Below are 17,804 nucleotides of genomic sequence, written 5' to 3'. Positions count from 1 at the left end.
ATAGTCTAAAGACACTGATAAATATATTAGTAAAAAAAAAGAGACTATTTGTGATCATTTATCTTCTGGACTAGTCCACATGCAGTTTCTTTGTTTTGAGGTTTTACATAACAAAATGCAGATCTAAAGTGTTGATGACATTTTGAAAAACCCATTCTCTTTAGATTTTGCATTGTCACAATCCTGTTTAAAACATTATTTTCTTGACATTATAGTCGAGGTAAGATATGTAACATTTTTAAAAATATTTTAGTTTCTATGCCCACCATTATATTGCACCACAAACCAACAACTTTCAGTTGTTATACAGCATATAAATACTTTGGCCCTGTCTGTAATACTTAGCCTTACATGCTGTTAATAGCACAATCATTAAAATAAGAAAGATTACATAAAACGACGAGCATAAACACTCAGCTTTATTGTTACACCCATATGTTTGCAAACAAAAAGTTTTTTTTCGAATTCTACAGGTTCACGCTTTTTCAAGTATTAGTTGAAAATACAACAAACCACTATATTATAACATATTTTTTTATTATAATATAGTTAAAGGGAGACAAATGTACAATAAAACAAAAATGAACAGGATAATTATTGACAAAATATTGTCTACTCTCCAGAGCAGGGGAGAACAATTGTGCTGGGATGGTAAAAATTTTCAGTCATGAGGGGAAGACCCTCAGATTCCCTCTGTTTGATCAACCTTTCAGCTTCCCGACGAGCCCACTGCCTCATACTGGAGGAGAAAAACAAGACAGAGACAATAGACATTATGATTAAAAAAAAAGGCAAACCATTATTCCTTTAGATTAAATAAAACAACGGAAAATGCACACACCAGTGCATCTAAGCAAACCATTAATTAGCCAATTAATGTAGGTCAAGATAGAAATAGCTTGAAATTACAATGATATATAAGCCTCCACTAGCCTTCACAACTGAGTTATAAATTTCATGGTTCACTCATGATATATAAAAACATATGTATTAAGGGTATTAAACTCTGATTGGTCAATCACTGCACTCTGTGCAAAATTTACAGTCATTTCGTTCATGCACTTACCCATGATCTGGTAAATAGTGGATGAAAGTCCCTCCAATAACAATGGCCACAGAAATGCCAAAGAAAAATGCTAACTTCATGTTCCATTCATCCACAAAAGAGTCGTGATGATGGAAGCCATGGAAATCTGGATTCTGAAAAGACAAAGATGAACATTTGCCATTTATAAACCTGCATGTAAAAACAAGTTAACAGAAATATTACAGCGCGATCACAGCAGCAGCAACACTATAACAACTTAAAATAATAGAACAGAATACAATAGAATAGAACAGAATAAGTAGAAACTTAGCAGGCACAGCTTTTGCATTATGCAATTCAATGCATATAACAAGGGGAAAAAATACAATATAGGATTAGGATCATACAGTGCAATGTAAACATACTTGTCAGAGCACGTCAGACTTGATACAGTTTAGACTAAGATTTTAGGCAGCCTAACAGTATTCAGTCCACGTTTGCCAATTACCCACTGTTAATTACTGTATATGCATCATACACATGTTTTTATGGTCCTCTTACCTTCTCAAACGGGCTGACCTCTGCGTGGCCATGGCTGTCCTGTGCAGCGGGAGACACGGGCTGCAGATCAGACGCCACCGCCGCGCCAGACGCGCTGGATTTCGGCGTCTGTGACACACAGCGGCTCCCGAGCGCCGCGCTCAAACGAACCCGGGACAAGGCGGGCCAGATTCGGCTCAGGCGTGAAGCCATTTTCCCCGATTTCTCCGTACCAGGAGCTGTTTCGAGACAGCCACTGTTCCAGGTTATTTTTTTCCGGGTTAAAATGAGGTTCTGTAGGTTTTCTGTGAACCGTATCGCCACCCAGTGTCCCGGATGTATTATAACGCAGAAACGGTTAGCTGTAGGAACCATTGCTAAACAGCAGGTGCCTCTGTTTCGATTTCTTGTGTTTACAAAATCTAAACTGGACCTGTAGAATCAGTTTGAAAAATAACAGTGCTTTGTTTGGCAGCGAACTATTGTTGCTATATTCCACATATTTAAATAGAATTTCTGTGCCATACTTATAATTATTTATACCATTACAACCCATGTGTGCAGTATTCAATTCACTATTTTTTTTAAAATCTCATTTGACATTTATGCCTTATCTGTATAACAACACTGTACACATACTTTTCATATTATTCATTATAAGCTATTCTTATGTAATTCTGTTTTGCGTTTTGTAGATTGATATTCTGCGAGTACCAAAAGTTTCTGTCAAATTTCCTGTGTGTTTAAGCACCCCAATAGGTGCATAACACTCTAAACAGGTTGTGTATTGGTGGAATGTGTACTTGGTGAATAGCTAATACACTATGATTTCGTTAGCATTGGTTTGGTCAATTTATCTGTGAGGTACATTTGTGTGCCATTCAGTTGTCTTCTTGGGTTTGTTATCTGACTGCAGAAGCAGGAAGTTTTCAAAACCACAGACGCTTCAGCTCTTAAACATGTTCCTCCCTCACGAGAAATCCAGTTTGCATGCATGAACATTTTTCTCACATTTTAAAATATGCATGAACTCATTCTGGTGCTTAAGATTAGACAATCAGAACTTTTTTTTTTAATTCACCACAATAAAACATCTTGAAAAATTGCTTAATATTTATTCAGTGTACATTTTAGTCTACACAAGGTTTTGAGTAACTTAGGGGTCAATCAGATATTTAACAACTACAGTACAATACTTTTCAAACAATGTGATGAAGTGTACAAAAACATTACTGTTTAACAAGCTATTAACAAACAATGATAACATTAAAAATTATCATTTTTTAACGGCATGAGGTCTTTGCACCTTGAAAAAACAACTTTCCTTCATTCAAATCAGTCTTAACATTGAGAAAGAGAGAATTTCTTTTTCTTCTGAGGTCGTTAAGGTATTTCCATGTTTCCATTTGTAGACAAACGCTTGTCAGATACACACCCTCCTCTGCTTTCCATGTTTTCTTTGCTTTCCTCATCCTGCTCATCTGATTTCTGCTTCAAGCGTAGTCCTGGATCCTTCTGCGAAGGGATGCGAAAGCTGGAAAAAGATCCGCCCCCTGAGGACCGTTTTTCTAGATAATGACATAAACGCAAAGCGAGAAAATACAGGGAACTTAGAGGGAGTTTTTTGATTGTGAAATCAACAAAGCAAGGGTGAATTATCTTAAAGCAGCTGTCTTAAGGGAATGAGGTTATCTGCATTCTTTTCTCTGAAACCGCAGTGAAAACGAGTGGTGCAGACCTAGATTGCATGCCACTCACAGCCTTTGCATTACCCTCCTACTCAACATATGCTGAAATGCCAAGTTAAAACAAAGATCTTGGTTCTATATATAACATTTTAGATTAATCTTCTCTTTATCAGCCAAATTCAAACCATGAAGCATAAAAGCTGATGAGCTGAAAAGCTGATGTCATAGTCATGTTAAAGATAAACAGTGTGAACTGGATTGTGTTTTGAAACATAGTAAATGAGTTAATATGCAAACCTCCTGGTCCAATAGGATGCATTAATCTGTTCATCTGAACGTTCCAGTGTTTAACATTGGTGCTGGCCTGACGCAGTTTCCTTTGAGCAGCCTGTCAGAATACAACAATACAGATTTAATCAGTTCTCAATCAATCAAACAATCAATCAATCAATCAATCCTGTAAACTAGTTTAGTTGATTTGACTGTTGTTTAATGTTTTTTTTCTAACAAATCTCTTATGCTCACTAAAATACGGTAAAAAAAAAAAAATTAATAGTGTGAAATATTACAATTTACTCATGAATTTATTCTTATTATTTATGGCAAAGCTGAATTTTAAAATTCTAATATTTGGTGCCCAAGAAACATTTCTTATTAGAAGTGTTAAAAACAATTGTGCTGCTTTATATTTTGTAGAAATAGTGATTTTGTTCAGGATTCTTTGATGAATATGAAGTATTTATTTATAATAGATTAAAAAATGTCTTTACTGTCACATTTGATCAATTTTATTCATCCTTGCTGAATACAAGTATTAATTTCTTCAAAAAAAAAAAAAAAAAACATTTTTTTTTTAATGGGTCATGTAGGTCTTGCATTATAAATGACAACAAAATCCTGACCAAAACCATACAAACTAATATATTAATCTGAGCTAATCCCTCTGCCCTTTGTTAGATCAAAACACCGTAGAAAAGCTCACCACCACATCCTGGTCCACTCGGTGCCGATTGGCCCTGACCTCCTCCAGCTGCCTCTGCGCCTCATCCAGAGATCGAGACTTGCTTTCCATTTCCTGTTTGAGCTCTTGTTTCTCCCGCTGGGCACGCTGGATATATTCCTCCTGCTCCTCACGGAGAGACATAAGGGCCTTCATCTTCTCCTCTTCCTCAGCCAGTAGCCTGTAACAATGAGGCAGTGAGCGATCAAGCACAACGCAGGTTAAAATAGCACTGTGCGTTCAAATAATGCTTGTTTTATTAGCATAATAATTTGAGTAAAATGTTTATTTGAAAATTAACAGCAATCCAGCAATCTTTAAGAATGATCCAGAGAGCATTTTGTGCTTCACTGGATGGAAGAACATCTGATGTGCCACAAATTTGCTGACCTAGAATGACCTAGAACCCAGAATCTTAAAAATGTATCATTAATTTTACATGCGTCAAATCATTTCTTTGTCTAAAATCTAAAATTCCTAACACTTTACATTCAGTGTGGTCTCAGATTCAATGTGCACTCAACTGTATATTAATATTTAAACTGTTTTATTGTTTACAATGGCATTTTGCATGCATGTATTGTATAGTGAATAGATTTGTAACAGAAGTAGAGTCATATTGTATTTACTGAACTATAAACAGGATTTATTTGTATATACTTATTATTTTGTATATATTCATTTCTCTGGACAAACATATTTATGTTCAAAGAGCCTCTTCTGTCCATTACTTCCTCTGGTAACTTCCTCTTGATGAATTCCTGCATAGCCTCATGCAATTTTACAGGGGAGAGCTTTTAAAACATTATATTTCCTCCATGAATAGTACTAATGAGTATTAGCACCTTGTTTTGTGTGACACAACGCTTGACTGATTACACAGACACTATTGGAAGATAACTGAACTGGATGATGACATCACTGAATCATCAATGAACTGACTTTAGCTGAAAAATGACGCTGTTATTGTTTTCTTGCATCATTGACAAACTATTTTGCTGTTTAACACTGTAAAGCTGCTTTGACATAACCAGTATTGTATAAAGCACTATACAAATAAAGGTGACTTGACAACCCAGCACATTTAATAGAAAACGCAAAGAGGGAACCAAACAGTCTGCAGATGTGTTTGTGTGTAAAACTGAGCATGGGTGTGTTGCTCAACAGTGTTTGTGTGCTGCTGCTCACCCAGCCTGTGCATAGCGGAAGGCCTCTTCGTCCTGCCTGGCTTTGATTTCCTGTTGTAACGCCTCCTCTAGCCGCTGCTGCATGGCCTCCAGTTCTTTGATTCGTGTTCTCTGTCTCTCAGCCTCGGCCTCTTTCAGTGCCATCTCAGCCTGCATGCTCGCCCGCGCCTGCACACATCCAAACAGTGGTCAGATATACCTCTCATTGACTTATCTTTATCCATCTATTAGAAGTGAGTTCAGAATCATTTTAAATTCCAATTTAGTTTCTGAATTTGAACTGAATTCAAACTGAGGTAGCAAACAGGATGCAAAATTGCATTTTGTAAATTAAATGTAAGAAAGCAGAAATAAGATTAACTAAAATTCAAAGAAATGTATTTTTAATTGTAAATTGTAATTTTTTTTTTTAGAAAAGTTTGTCATAACAAATTTTGAATGATGACATGACAAAGCCTTGTTTGAAAGTTTTGAAAAAGTTTACATTTTTAAAAAGAGATAAACCATAGATAGATAGATAGATAGATAAACCATAGATAGATAGATAGATAGATCACCTCTTCCGCCTCTTTGAGCTGGATCTCCAGGGCCTGCTGGAGTTGTTCGTGTTGCTGTCGTCTGCGGAGTTCGTCCTGCTCCAGCAGTGTCTGCGCCTGCCTCTGCGCCTCCTTCAGCAGCTCCAGTTCTGCCATCTTCCGCTCGCGCTCCTCCTGCAGGGCCCGTAAGCGCTGAAGCTCCTGCTCCTTCGCCTCCCTCCTCTTCTCTCTCTGTTCCCGCTGCTCACGCCGTTTCAGCTTTAGGTCCTTATGAAGAGAAGTTTTACCCTCCACATGCAGTCGGATGGCTGTTTGGATAGCTGGTGGAAAAAAAAAAGAATACTATAAAGGCAACATTGTGCACTTTTGGAAAATAAAATTGATTGGTGTCAAAGTGTTCTAAGATGTTTTAGCATTTTGCTATGCAGCTGCTTTAGTGTTGTGGTTTCTAGGTGATTGCTTACTGGCCCAAGTCAAAAAAAAGCCCACCTTCAGGTCTCTCTGATAATTTAATCTTAAGTGTATGGGATTTTTTCACCTGTTTTATCATCCACCAGGCGTAAGTCACCTAGGTAAGTTCAAAAGTTCCCCTGTGCAGTTTCATTTTAGAAAGTCTCACAAAACACCCAGTGAGTAAAAAGTCAACCTTCGAAATGTCACAGGTTTCCACTAACAAAGGCGCTTCCAAACCACAGTGACAGTGACGCATTATTTAAAAAAAAAATACATTTAAAGGTTACATAACAACAATGGCCAACTGTAAAATGTAAAGAAAAGTGGCCTGATGAACAAGGTGTCTCTTGAAGAAAGGGAAACTAGACAGGGAAATAAACATCTTCAAACTCTCCTTACAATTTACACAGCCACATTTGAGGTGAAAAACAGAATACCTGAGGAATTATCAAAAAGCCAAATCTATTGCATGCAGACCTGTAGTCCACTCCTGCCTCTGTTTGGTGTCAGACGCGCTGAGTTCATAGGTCTTGGGGAGCGTTTTCAGACAGAACATACACCTCTTCCCATCTCTGTCAGGAAGTACCTTATGTATAGAGCAGAGAAACATTTCACACATGGCTCTGTTCATCACAGAAGTAGATGTTTGTACTGTGTGTTAATGGACAGCATGGGGAAACATAACCTACTGGCCATGTCAATAACCAAATAATAATGCTGACAAGTTCCTGTGTCTCATATGTATTCATGAGGTGGCACTGATACTAAGCCACTATAGAATTATACCAGCTTTACTTCTAATAACAACATGCAAACCACAGACACTTGTACCCTACCTCTACACAGCAGTTTCCATCTAGCTGGATGTTGCCTTTGCGGTCTTTGCGGTCCTCGCTAGTGAAGTAAATTAAAGTGCTGGGTCTCAGGGTGAACCACCGCTCAGTCCAGTTTCTCCTCAACTGTCCTTTCTTCCACAGATATCCCTGGTGTCAAGAAGCAAGGATTTATTTATTTATTTTTTATAAATAAATCAAATATACCCTCAGAAACATAACTGCACAGAGTATTTACTGAAAGTTGCTGGTATCTCAATATATACACAATGAATCATATTATTTAAAGGACAAACGGCCCAGTTTCCTGAGAATGACACTACACAATAACAGATATGATTATTAAAGCCAATATAAAGCCAATACCTCTTTCAACACATCACCCACTATTTCCCGGTACACCTCCTCTATTGCCATACTGATGGTTTCTTTGGCAATGCCCCTTGTTAGTTTCCCAGAATTCATCATCTCCAGAAAGGCCCACACAGTGAAGCCGTTCTGCTGAACAGAATCTTGGGAAATGAAGTCTTCCAGTTCCACACAGTTCAGCTCAACACTCATGGCCATGCAGAGCTTCTTCAGTAAATATTCAACCTGTGGAAAAAAGCAATAATATTCTCATGTGAGATTGTGTGAAGATAAGAGCAGCCATTTGATGCTGCTGCTGTGCATTTACCAACCAACTTCAAAATATCGTGTTCAAGCAGCGCTTGCTTATTTTAACACTGCAACAAATATAATTGCTTTATAGCTATGAAGATTTCATAGCACCAAGATTTATGTTTTTAACCCATTCTTTCTTTCTTCTCTTCTGTGAAACTGTCACAAGTTACATTTTACCAACAGTTGCAAAACGGGGCACAGGAAATCAACCAAGCTGCAAGACAAGAAACAGCACAGGGGCAATGAAAAAACAGACACATTCAGCAAAGACACATAAAAGAGAGAAAAAAGACAACATTATTTTAACCATGTAAATACAGTTGCCAAAAATGATATGCAAAAGATTTACAATACTGTAAACAGTTTGTAAAGGCTTGACTGTACTATTTTATAGGTCAGATCAGCTCTGACATCTTCCCAGTGACAGCTACATCACCCTTGTTTCCTGACCAAAGCTATTTAAAGATAGCAAACAACTGCTAGTATGAAGGATGTATGCACGTATGCAAGCGTTGTGTCATTCACAATTAAAAGCAAACAGGGTACTGATGAAAATGACATAGGCCACTAGCAGATTTGGCCCTATGATTATGTCAGAAACTGAAAAACCTGCAGGGCTTTTGATGATAAACAGTTTCGGTTGAAGAGGGAAAACAGAAAAAAGCAAAGAGCATATAGCCAATGGTGGTCCTGTGGTAAGCAGCAGGTTTACGGGTGTCCGATGTGATTTACACTCACATTCTCAGCATTGTGATAGAGTCAGGAGACAGAAAAAAAGGTACAAAGCATATTCTAGTTTTAATAGGAGTAATATAAAGGCCCTTAAAGTATTTTTAAGCGTATTTATGAGTCGCACTCAAAATGCGTGAATGTCAATGCATTAAACAAAATTTGAAACTAACTTTTAACCAACTGGTCTCTTTTAAGTAGATGTATGAAGCCAGTTCTCCTCAGAATAATCACATGTGAAGTTGATCACATTATTAACAAGAACCAATAACATCTGCCAAATGACAGCCAGAAAGTGTCTAAATATTTTTGTCTTTACTTTTAACAATATATCTATTGTTTATAATTTGAAACCTAGCTAATCTTTAAGACAAATAGGACTTGGTTTGAAATTTGATTAAATAAAATGTATTTATATAAGTGTGGCTTAAGTATATAATTATACTATTTAAAACCTTCCAGATTAGGAAAGTTCTAGTACTCATAGCAAAACTGTGTACTGATGGGATTAAGGCTTCTAAAAGTGGATCTAAATAACAAATAATGCATGAATCTCACCTCATCAGGGATCATGACCAGAGGATATCTGTCCTCTGAGAGAAATATGAACAGGCACCAGAGCCGGAAGGCGTCTTTTCCAGGTAAAACACTCTTTCCCTCTGGTCGATAGTTCTTCTTGGCAGTAAGAGTCCAGCAGAGCTCATCCACATTTTCTTTGACAAACGTACCTTCCACCACCTTACAGAGAGGAGACAAACACTCAGTCAGAAACTAACTACATGATCAAGAAATGCAAGAATGTTAATGATAAGTGTTAGAACAAAATGTTAATGTTGATAAGAACAATGCTTTTTTTCCTTATTAAAACAGAAGGAAACGAATAGTACTTGTGAAAAATAGGTTTAAAATGATATACACTCAGTTATGTCAGGATGAGATATACATGCACAAAAAACACATTGTCTTACACAGGATGATATATAAAGCCTTTGTCTCAAGACTAAACGCATACTAAGGTGTAAGAGAATGTAGCGAGGCTGTGTACCTTGTCCAGGATGTATTTGTTGAGGTAGGGCATGTATCCCTGGCTGGAAACTGGACCGTCGTCATCATCTCTGAAGTGTTCCTCGAGAGCCGCTGGGTCGTGTGGGATACACAGAACTGTGTAAAGATTATGAGACAAGACCTGCAGAGCAATAGCACAGATCTTAAACGACATCATATGCCAATGCTCATATATACACACAAACTGTTACATGGGAATTTATTGATTCCGTTAGTATTCCATTAAGGAATAGTTCACCCAAAAATGAAAATTTGCAGAAAATTTACTCACCCTCAGGCCATCCAAGATATAGAGGAGTTTCTTTCTTCATCTGAACATATTTGGAGAAATTTAGCATTATATCATTTGCTCACCAATGGATCCTCTGCAGTGAATGGGTGCCGTCAGAATGAGAGTCCAAACAGCTCATAAAAACCACAATAATCCACAAGTAATTCACACAACTCCAGTCCATCAATTCGTGTCTTGAGAAGTGAAAAGTTGCATGTTTGTAAGAAACAAACCTATCATTAAGGCGTTTAACTTTAAACTGTCGCTTCTGGCCAAAATACGAGTCCATTATCCATAATAATGCTTCCTCCAGTGAAAAAGTCCTGACATCAAAATCCACTGACATATTTGTTTAGAACTGTTTTGGTCTGTCTTTGCTTGTAAACAGAGCTTGGTCTGTGCAAATTTATCTCGATTGAGACGTGATAACTTTTTCACTAGAGTAAACAATATTATGGATAAAGCACTATTTTAGTTGCATTTTAGCTGGGAGCAATGCTTTGAAGTTAAAAACTTCTTACTAATGAATAGGTTTCTTACAAACACTCAGTTTTTTTTACTACAAAAGACATTAATTGATGGACTGGAGTCATGTGGATTACTTATGGATTAAGATATTTTTACCAGCTATTTGGACTCTCATTCTGACGGCACCCATTCACTGCAGAAGATCCATTAGTAAGCAAGTGATGTAATACTAAATTTCTCCAAATCTGTTCTGATGAAGAAACAAACTAATCTTGGATGGCCTGAGTTTGAGTACATTTTCAGCAAATTTTCATTTTTGGGTGGACTATTCCTTTAAGTTTTCCACCATTTTGCTGTTCAGAATATGCTTGAAATGAGATTTTCAAAAGCATAAATATTTCATGCATCACTTTTCATTTTTAAAATAATTTCAGATATCAGTATTCAACATTTCATGTTTTAAATATCAAAACATTATTTATGCATTTGTAACTGCAGGTTAAAGCATTCCATGTCCCTCTAAGCTGCATTAACATAAATGCCACTTCATATGCAACTTCTGCGAAGATGAATTTTATTGATACTGATTTCATTCGTTTAGTAACGGCCTAAATGTATTATTATTATAATTGACTGATTAAATGTAAGAATTTGACTCAAAAGATGATGCACACTTTTAGTAAAAGGTAAAAATCAATCTAAATTATTGGAAAAGATTAATTTCTATCACTGCTGTGAACTGACCACACAGAATATGAAGAATATCAAAAACTTTAGGAGTCAGCTGTCCATGGTAGTCCTTAAGATATCATCACAATAACACACTCAGCAAAATATCGTCTAATTATCTTTATCGATACAATCCCAGAAAATATTGAGATATTATTTTTTGTCAATAGGGCACTACCCTAGTACTGACACAATATGATTTGCAACGGTCACTTTGTCACGCCCAGTGTAGACAGCCTCAAACGGTTGGTTTATTTCGGTCTTTTTTGGGGGGGGCTAGTAGAAGTTATGAATGGCCGGTAACTTAAAAATTTAGTAGCCACATTGGCTGGTGAGTGAAAAAGTTAGTTTAATCCCTGATTACAACCTTGAAATGAGGCAGACCACAGGTCTTTTCTATTTATACACATTAATTTCAGCATTCTCTGCTCACACAGAGGTTTGATTTAACCCACAATAATGGGATCAAAAGTCATATTTACTTAAAAATATTTAAAAGCATTAATAAGAACAACTAGAGCCAATAACACCAGACAAGATTTTGAAACAAATAATTTGCAGATAGACTCACACAACAGTAACAGCAGGGCTACATTGCATTACTTCTCTAACTTTGCTCAGGAACTTCTCTAAATGTTTCTTTGAAAACGACAGAGCTGACAGTGTGGACTAGAGATGAGTAGATTGAACCATGATGTTACAAAGTACAAAGAGTGTGATCTCACTACACACATCCGGTGACCACCGTTCTCAAAGCTGAAGATTCAAAGTTGAACAGTTTGAGCCCATTTACAGCTTCAGACCCCAAATGCTCCAGAGACAGAGATGCCCTGTTACAGCTGGACAGCTTGAGATATGGACTGAACTAAACCTTATCATGGGACTGAACTTAAGCAACAATCTGTACATATGAATACAAATGAACCTGAACAAACAGAACACGGTCTATTGTAATATAATGTGCTTTATGAATAAACAATTCTGCAAAACTACAAAAAAAAAAAAAAAAAATACAGCAAATTAAACTAAGTCCTTAAACTAACATAAACAGGAGAAAATAAGTAATGCAAAACAAAATGGCACCCACCTTCCTACTAAACCCAAAACAAAAGACATAAATTAAAACTCAATATTTATTATGGGCAACGGAAGTAAACACTCACTTCTCTTTAGATCAAGTCTTAGTCATAGATGTAATCAATGGGACAAAGGACAGAAGCTCTACTTCTACACAATTGAGAGAAAGATACACCAAATCACCAAAAAAAAAAGAGACTGCAACTCTCGTATAAGTTCAGACATAACTTAATCTTTTTATATGCAGGGGAAAAAAAGAAAGAAAATGAGAATTCCCATTAAAATAATGTGAGTCTATGAGTGAACAGATCTCTTCAGTCTTATAAATGGGCAATGGTAAAAGAAAACCTGTGACCCAGATATTCAGTAAGTTCACTATAGACCATGTGGCATAATTTGCTCACACAGGAAACACATCGCAAGCAGTTAAAGCAAGTGCATGGGATCTTTTAATCATAACATAAGGAAAAAATAAATAACTCATGTAATGAGTTGAGCACTGATATATGCACTGATATATATATACACTGAGGAATATGTTAAAGCATTTTAAGACCTTGAGAATTGAGAGCCATACGGTACCCCAATTTTCAGCCTCCAACATCCAAAAGTTTTATCAGTACATTAATGGATTTGCAGCTCACCTTGAGTTGAGACTTGGACACCTTTCCACTCTTCTCCACATCTAGAGCGGTGAAAGCGTACCAAATGGACTTGAGCAGTTCTGAGCGCAAGTCCATGACTGCAGCAATTTTACTCTCCGTTTTTCCTTTTTTCACTGCCTTCTCTTGCTCAGTCGTTCAAGGCCACCCACACCCACAGCAAATGTGTGCATCCTCCAACAGGCAAATAACACCCCCTGCTGGGCCAACTCAATCAAAAAGGAATAAAGTTCATCAAACATTTTGATTTGAACTCAAAATAGAAGGCATCAAAACAAAGAACGGGTATATAAAAGTACATTTTGAGATCAATGAAGTGTTTTCTCATACTCTTGCTTGGGCCAAGTCATGTTAAACTTGAGATTTTAGAACAAACAAAAGTGGTCCATAAGAGCCAAATCAGCCCTTGTCTGGGTCTATTTATAAGCTATGAACGAGGAAGCACCCATTTGGCCCTGTGAAGACAAGTAAATAACTCTTATAAAAAATAGAAAAGAAAAAAAATAATTAACATAAGCCCCAAAAGCCATTTTGCAACTTCTGAGCTCTCAGTCTGAACATCTGTGTAAGCAAGTAAATAAAATATAATATAATTATATAATATAACATATATATAAAAAACTTTCTGGGTGAATATCATGAAACCAGTGAAGATATTTCTGCCCAAAATCAACAGAAAAAAAATCAGACATTGTAAACCATAGATAAAATGAAGCTTATTGAGGACCATTCAAATATATTGCATTTTGACATTTTCATGAGAGTTTAACACGTTACCACACCTTTACCAAAAAAAAAAAAAAAAACCCATGCTAGTATTTGTTGTACTGGATTACATTTATGAAGGTTTCATATGCAGGAGTTCTCACCACACACTTTACACAAAAAAAAAAAAAAAAAAAAGTGTATTTAAAGTAAATGTAAAAAGACTCTTAAGGAAATGTGCTTAAATGTCATAAAAAAAATAGATGTCAATGTGGGGTAAAAAAATTACCCAGATACTTTGTTCAACTTTCTTTGAATGACATTTCACAGAAAATCATCTGCCTGTCCAAAGGTATATTAAAAAAAACTGGTTTTCCCACCATGGTATCCACAGATAGATTAATATTAAATAGTGACATCAAATAAATCATAGGATTGGATAAGTTGCTTTTCCAAATGTACAATCTTCTGATGAAAAGGTGAGAATTCAGCAAGAATCATGACCCCCTTCTTTAAGAACTGCACAACTAGGTTGTTTATTTTATGATAACTGATACAGGATAAATGTTATACATTCTTTTTTTCAAAACACTGATATTTTGTCATTTTTCTGTTTTAATATGTAAAAATTACACCAAACAAAAGCAAGGATTTGGCGAGATCGATATGATACATGATCTGGATGTTTAACAAAATCATGAGCAGTGATTGACGGACAACACTGGTGATCCTCTGTTCAGTTATAAGAGACAATGAAAACAAAGAACACAACACAGAGTACTAAAACAAGGACGTTACGGATAAGATGCCAGTGCGCCAGAGAAACATAATTTTTCCAAGTCATCATTCATAGCCAAGAAAATGCACACAGAATAATCTTTCTGCTGTATATATGCAATTGCTCGAGCTCTTGAATTGAATTTACTGTACAAAAAGACATACAGACGTTGTAGACATACTTTAAACCTAGTCTCTCAATACTTCAGTATAAACAAAACAAAACTCTGGTTTCAGGAGCTAAAAACTACAATGGACTTTCTTAAAAAAAAAAAAAAAGTTTGACATTCACATTTCTGAAACGTCTGGTAACTGCATTGATCATGATGGACACTAGTGTCGAGATGTGATGCTTTTCAATGATGCACTCCCTCTTTTGAGCAGCTGTCTGTCCTCAAACCACTCCTGTCTGTTCACTGTGTTTCAGCCAAGCATGTTTAAGCTTGGACATTTGAAAAAGTGAGCGAGAAAGAGACAAAGAGAGAAAACAGAGAGAGAGAGATCACAGAAATCCATCCCAAGGCTTGAGGTTGTTACGGTGAGGCGGGGGCCTTGCTGTTGTAGTGCACCTGGTACCTGTTGACATGTAAGCCTTTGATCTGCATGGACAGGCAGGTGGTCTTGCAGGGGATCATGTCCTCATCCTCTTCTCCCATGAGCCAGTCCTGCACGCTGCGCTCGGCGGCGGGGGACACATGCTCGCTCAACCAGCCCCGGTGCCACTGCTCAAAGTGCTCGTGCTGGGCCTGTGCTACTCTGTGCTGGGACTACAGGGGAAGAGATTGATAATAAGAAATATTTATTAAGCATCAAATCAGCATATTAGAATGATTTCTGAAGTATTCAGTCACTGAAGACTGAAGTAATGGCTCTAGAAAATGTCCTACTGACCACAAAGTTTTGAATGGTAGTGTATATGGGAATACGGTAAGATATGGGAAGCATTTTCTCCTCTCTTTTAAAGGTTAATAAGTTTATTCACTTCACAATCTTAACCATGCATGAGTATATGGTTAGCATAATTTATTATTTGAATTTAACAGTTATAAAAGTAGTCTGTTTGTCTTCGCACTCACAAAATGCTATGTTTTCAGATGAAATACTAGAATAAAAAAATTTATATTGACTATAGAAATGTTGTTGTATTAACATATGTCTTTTATCAACATACCCTCCGAGCCTTCACCAGGGCCCCTCGGCGGTACATGTAGTCTTCGGAGTTCATCACAAACACCATCTTGTGCGTGTTGAGTTTGAAACGGCAGTCCAGGTTCCCAGCTGTCTCCACACCCATCTTCCGATGCCACTCTCTCCGGCAGCGCATGGCTTCCACCTGCTTGAGCTGCCAGCCACGGAAATGCCTCAAATTCCTAAAGGTGAGACGCACAGAGGTGCAGAACAAACGTCAATCTAGTCTCACCTGGCCAGACTTAATTCAGCAGTTATTAAATTTGTTTTAAATTTAAAGTCATTTTTAATGTCACAAGTTGGCCTATGACCTTATATTGAGACAATCAGTCTGATTTATACGTGATTCATTTATTCCAGAAACAGTGTTTGAGAATATAGGGCGGGTTTAAAAATAATGGGGGAGTTGCTGAGAGAAAGCAAGGATTATTGGGTATGTCAACACCATGATGTGGGCCAACTCATAAAATGAAATTACATGAAATAAAATAGTAATATAATAAAAAAATAAAAAATAAAAAAAATAAATATATATATATATATAGGAACAATTAACTGTATGGCTACAAAAAAGAAAGAATAGTTATAAACCGAGCAGGTTAAACCTGTGTAAAGATGTTTTTTTACCTGGGTAGAAACACAGGCTTAAAGTAGTACCCTTCTGTCTGAGAGCACACAGACTCAGTTCCTATATACTGCTCCATATAATGCGACAGGCTCTGAAACAAGACATAGCAAATATTAATGGACTAGAAAACAAGATTACTCTCCTGCCTCACCAAACCAGATTACCCTATTACATTTGACACTTAAAGTCAGTGGTTAAAGTTTTCTAGGAAAAAAACAACTCGTGTTTCAGAAGTATTTTCTGTTGTAAAAATACAGAACTTTGTGCGGAGGTACCTGAACATCCAGTGGGTCATCGCCTTGGGCCTCCTCCGTGTCCAGCAACTCCATCATTAAGGTCACCTGACCTTTGTTTTGAATTAACATGACCTGACAAGAGATATAGCCAAGAAATTACAAACTGAACAAGGTTATTATAAAACAAGCATGACAATTCATATGATTAATGCAACTGAGGAGGTGAATATCACATCTGAAATTTGATTTCCACATAAATTTCAGTCATATATAGGGACAGCATTAGGTCAAGCACCTTGAAGCAGTTTTCCTCAGCCATGACTCTCTCAGCCTTCCATTGGTAGCTGGCCTCCCAAGCGGCACGGACACACTGGGACGAGAGATTGCCACCAGCGGCACCCCTCTTCCTCTCGGCCAGGTACAGCTCAGTGACTTGCAGACACACTTCATCACTGACCAAGTGCTGAAGCTGTTGGAGTCAATCAGAGAGAAGAGCATTTTAACAACTAGACAACAGGCTTTTTTGTTGCATTTGTGGGAATAATGAGATTCAGACTAAAGTTAATGAAGCAAAAAACAGGATTCTACTTGCTCTTTTGAAATATGAATGTACTATAACATTCACAGCATAAAGGCTCCCTTCCCAGTCAGCTCACTCTGACCATTTAAGAAACACAAACTGCAAAATTTAGTCATTTGGGAACTTTCATGCTTATAATGCCCTAATAGGGCTGAACAATGAATTGAAATAAAACCAAAATCATACTATGTCTTAGTGCCATTATCAAATCGCAATGACTGCAATTTAATTAAATAAATACGCATGCCTGTTTACATATAAATGGCTATTCAATATTTGGTAACTATTCAATCAAAGGGGTCATATGATGCGATTTCAATTTTTCCTTTCTCTTTGAAGTGTTACAAGCTCTTGGTGCATAAAGAAGATCTGTAAAGTTGCAAAGACTAAAGTCTCAAATCCAAAGAGATATTCTTTATAAAAGTTGTCAACCACGCCTACCTAAAACGGCTCGTTCTAACACACCCCCACATGTCTACGTCACGATGTGGGAAGATTTGCATAACGCCGCCCAAATGTTCACGCAAAGAAAGAAGGCGTAACTTTTATTCTCGCTGTAGTATTGTTGCTGCTGCCATGTTGTGAAGGCGCTGTGTGTTTCATTGTGAAAGCGAAACTACTTTGCTTGGCCTTCCAAAAGAGGACGATATCCGCTTCGTCATGCCTGGAGCTGATCCATGCTGGTAGCTGAGGAAATACACCAACTTCGCACTGTGGATCGCCGGATCGGCTTTCACCGTGGACGAAGCGGAGTCCAGCCCG

At 37.1% G+C, this 17,804-nt stretch overlaps 3 protein-coding genes across 4 annotated transcripts in view; all 3 read right to left on the bottom strand.

Moving 5' to 3' along the window:
• Positions 1-399: 399 nt before the first annotated feature.
• LOC107757991 (NADH dehydrogenase [ubiquinone] 1 beta subcomplex subunit 11, mitochondrial-like) lies at positions 400-1,864 on the bottom strand. The gene is made up of 3 exons (XM_016575610.1): positions 1,589-1,864; positions 1,067-1,200; positions 400-739 (listed from the first exon to the last, which is right to left on the bottom strand). Exons 1-3 carry the CDS (start codon positions 1,778-1,780, stop codon positions 613-615), a joined length of 453 nt encoding a protein of 150 aa, XP_016431096.1. The 5' UTR covers positions 1,781-1,864; the 3' UTR covers positions 400-612.
• A 996-nt stretch (positions 1,865-2,860) lies between these two features.
• On the bottom strand, positions 2,861-13,037 carry def6a (DEF6 guanine nucleotide exchange factor a). The gene is made up of 11 exons (XM_016575609.1): positions 12,911-13,037; positions 9,702-9,842; positions 9,215-9,394; positions 7,631-7,858; positions 7,268-7,414; positions 6,909-7,017; positions 6,000-6,298; positions 5,444-5,610; positions 4,238-4,436; positions 3,553-3,643; positions 2,861-3,135 (listed from the first exon to the last, which is right to left on the bottom strand). Exons 1-11 carry the CDS (start codon positions 13,004-13,006, stop codon positions 2,951-2,953), a joined length of 1,842 nt encoding a protein of 613 aa, XP_016431095.1. The 5' UTR covers positions 13,007-13,037; the 3' UTR covers positions 2,861-2,950.
• A 1,122-nt stretch (positions 13,038-14,159) lies between these two features.
• Positions 14,160-17,804, bottom strand: part of LOC107758010 (paired amphipathic helix protein Sin3b-like) — an 18,366-nt gene continuing 14,721 nt past the window's right edge. For both annotated transcript variants that reach the window (XM_016575640.1, XM_016575641.1), the window contains 5 exons: positions 16,758-16,931; positions 16,502-16,594; positions 16,226-16,317; positions 15,582-15,780; positions 14,160-15,177 (listed from right to left, as the gene is read on the bottom strand). In XM_016575640.1, coding sequence (XP_016431126.1) covers positions 14,944-15,177; positions 15,582-15,780; positions 16,226-16,317; positions 16,502-16,594; positions 16,758-16,931 — 792 coding nt within the window. In that variant the 3' untranslated portion in view covers positions 14,160-14,943. The remainder of the gene's footprint in view (positions 15,178-15,581; positions 15,781-16,225; positions 16,318-16,501; positions 16,595-16,757; positions 16,932-17,804) is intronic.

Source organism: Sinocyclocheilus rhinocerous, unplaced genomic scaffold (genome assembly GCF_001515625.1).
Source record: "Sinocyclocheilus rhinocerous isolate Xijiao unplaced genomic scaffold, SAMN03320098_v1.1 scaffold1314, whole genome shotgun sequence".
In the NCBI taxonomy this organism is placed as follows: Eukaryota; Metazoa; Chordata; class Actinopteri; order Cypriniformes; family Cyprinidae; genus Sinocyclocheilus; species Sinocyclocheilus rhinocerous.
This window is presented reverse-complemented; position numbering and strand designations above follow the sequence as displayed.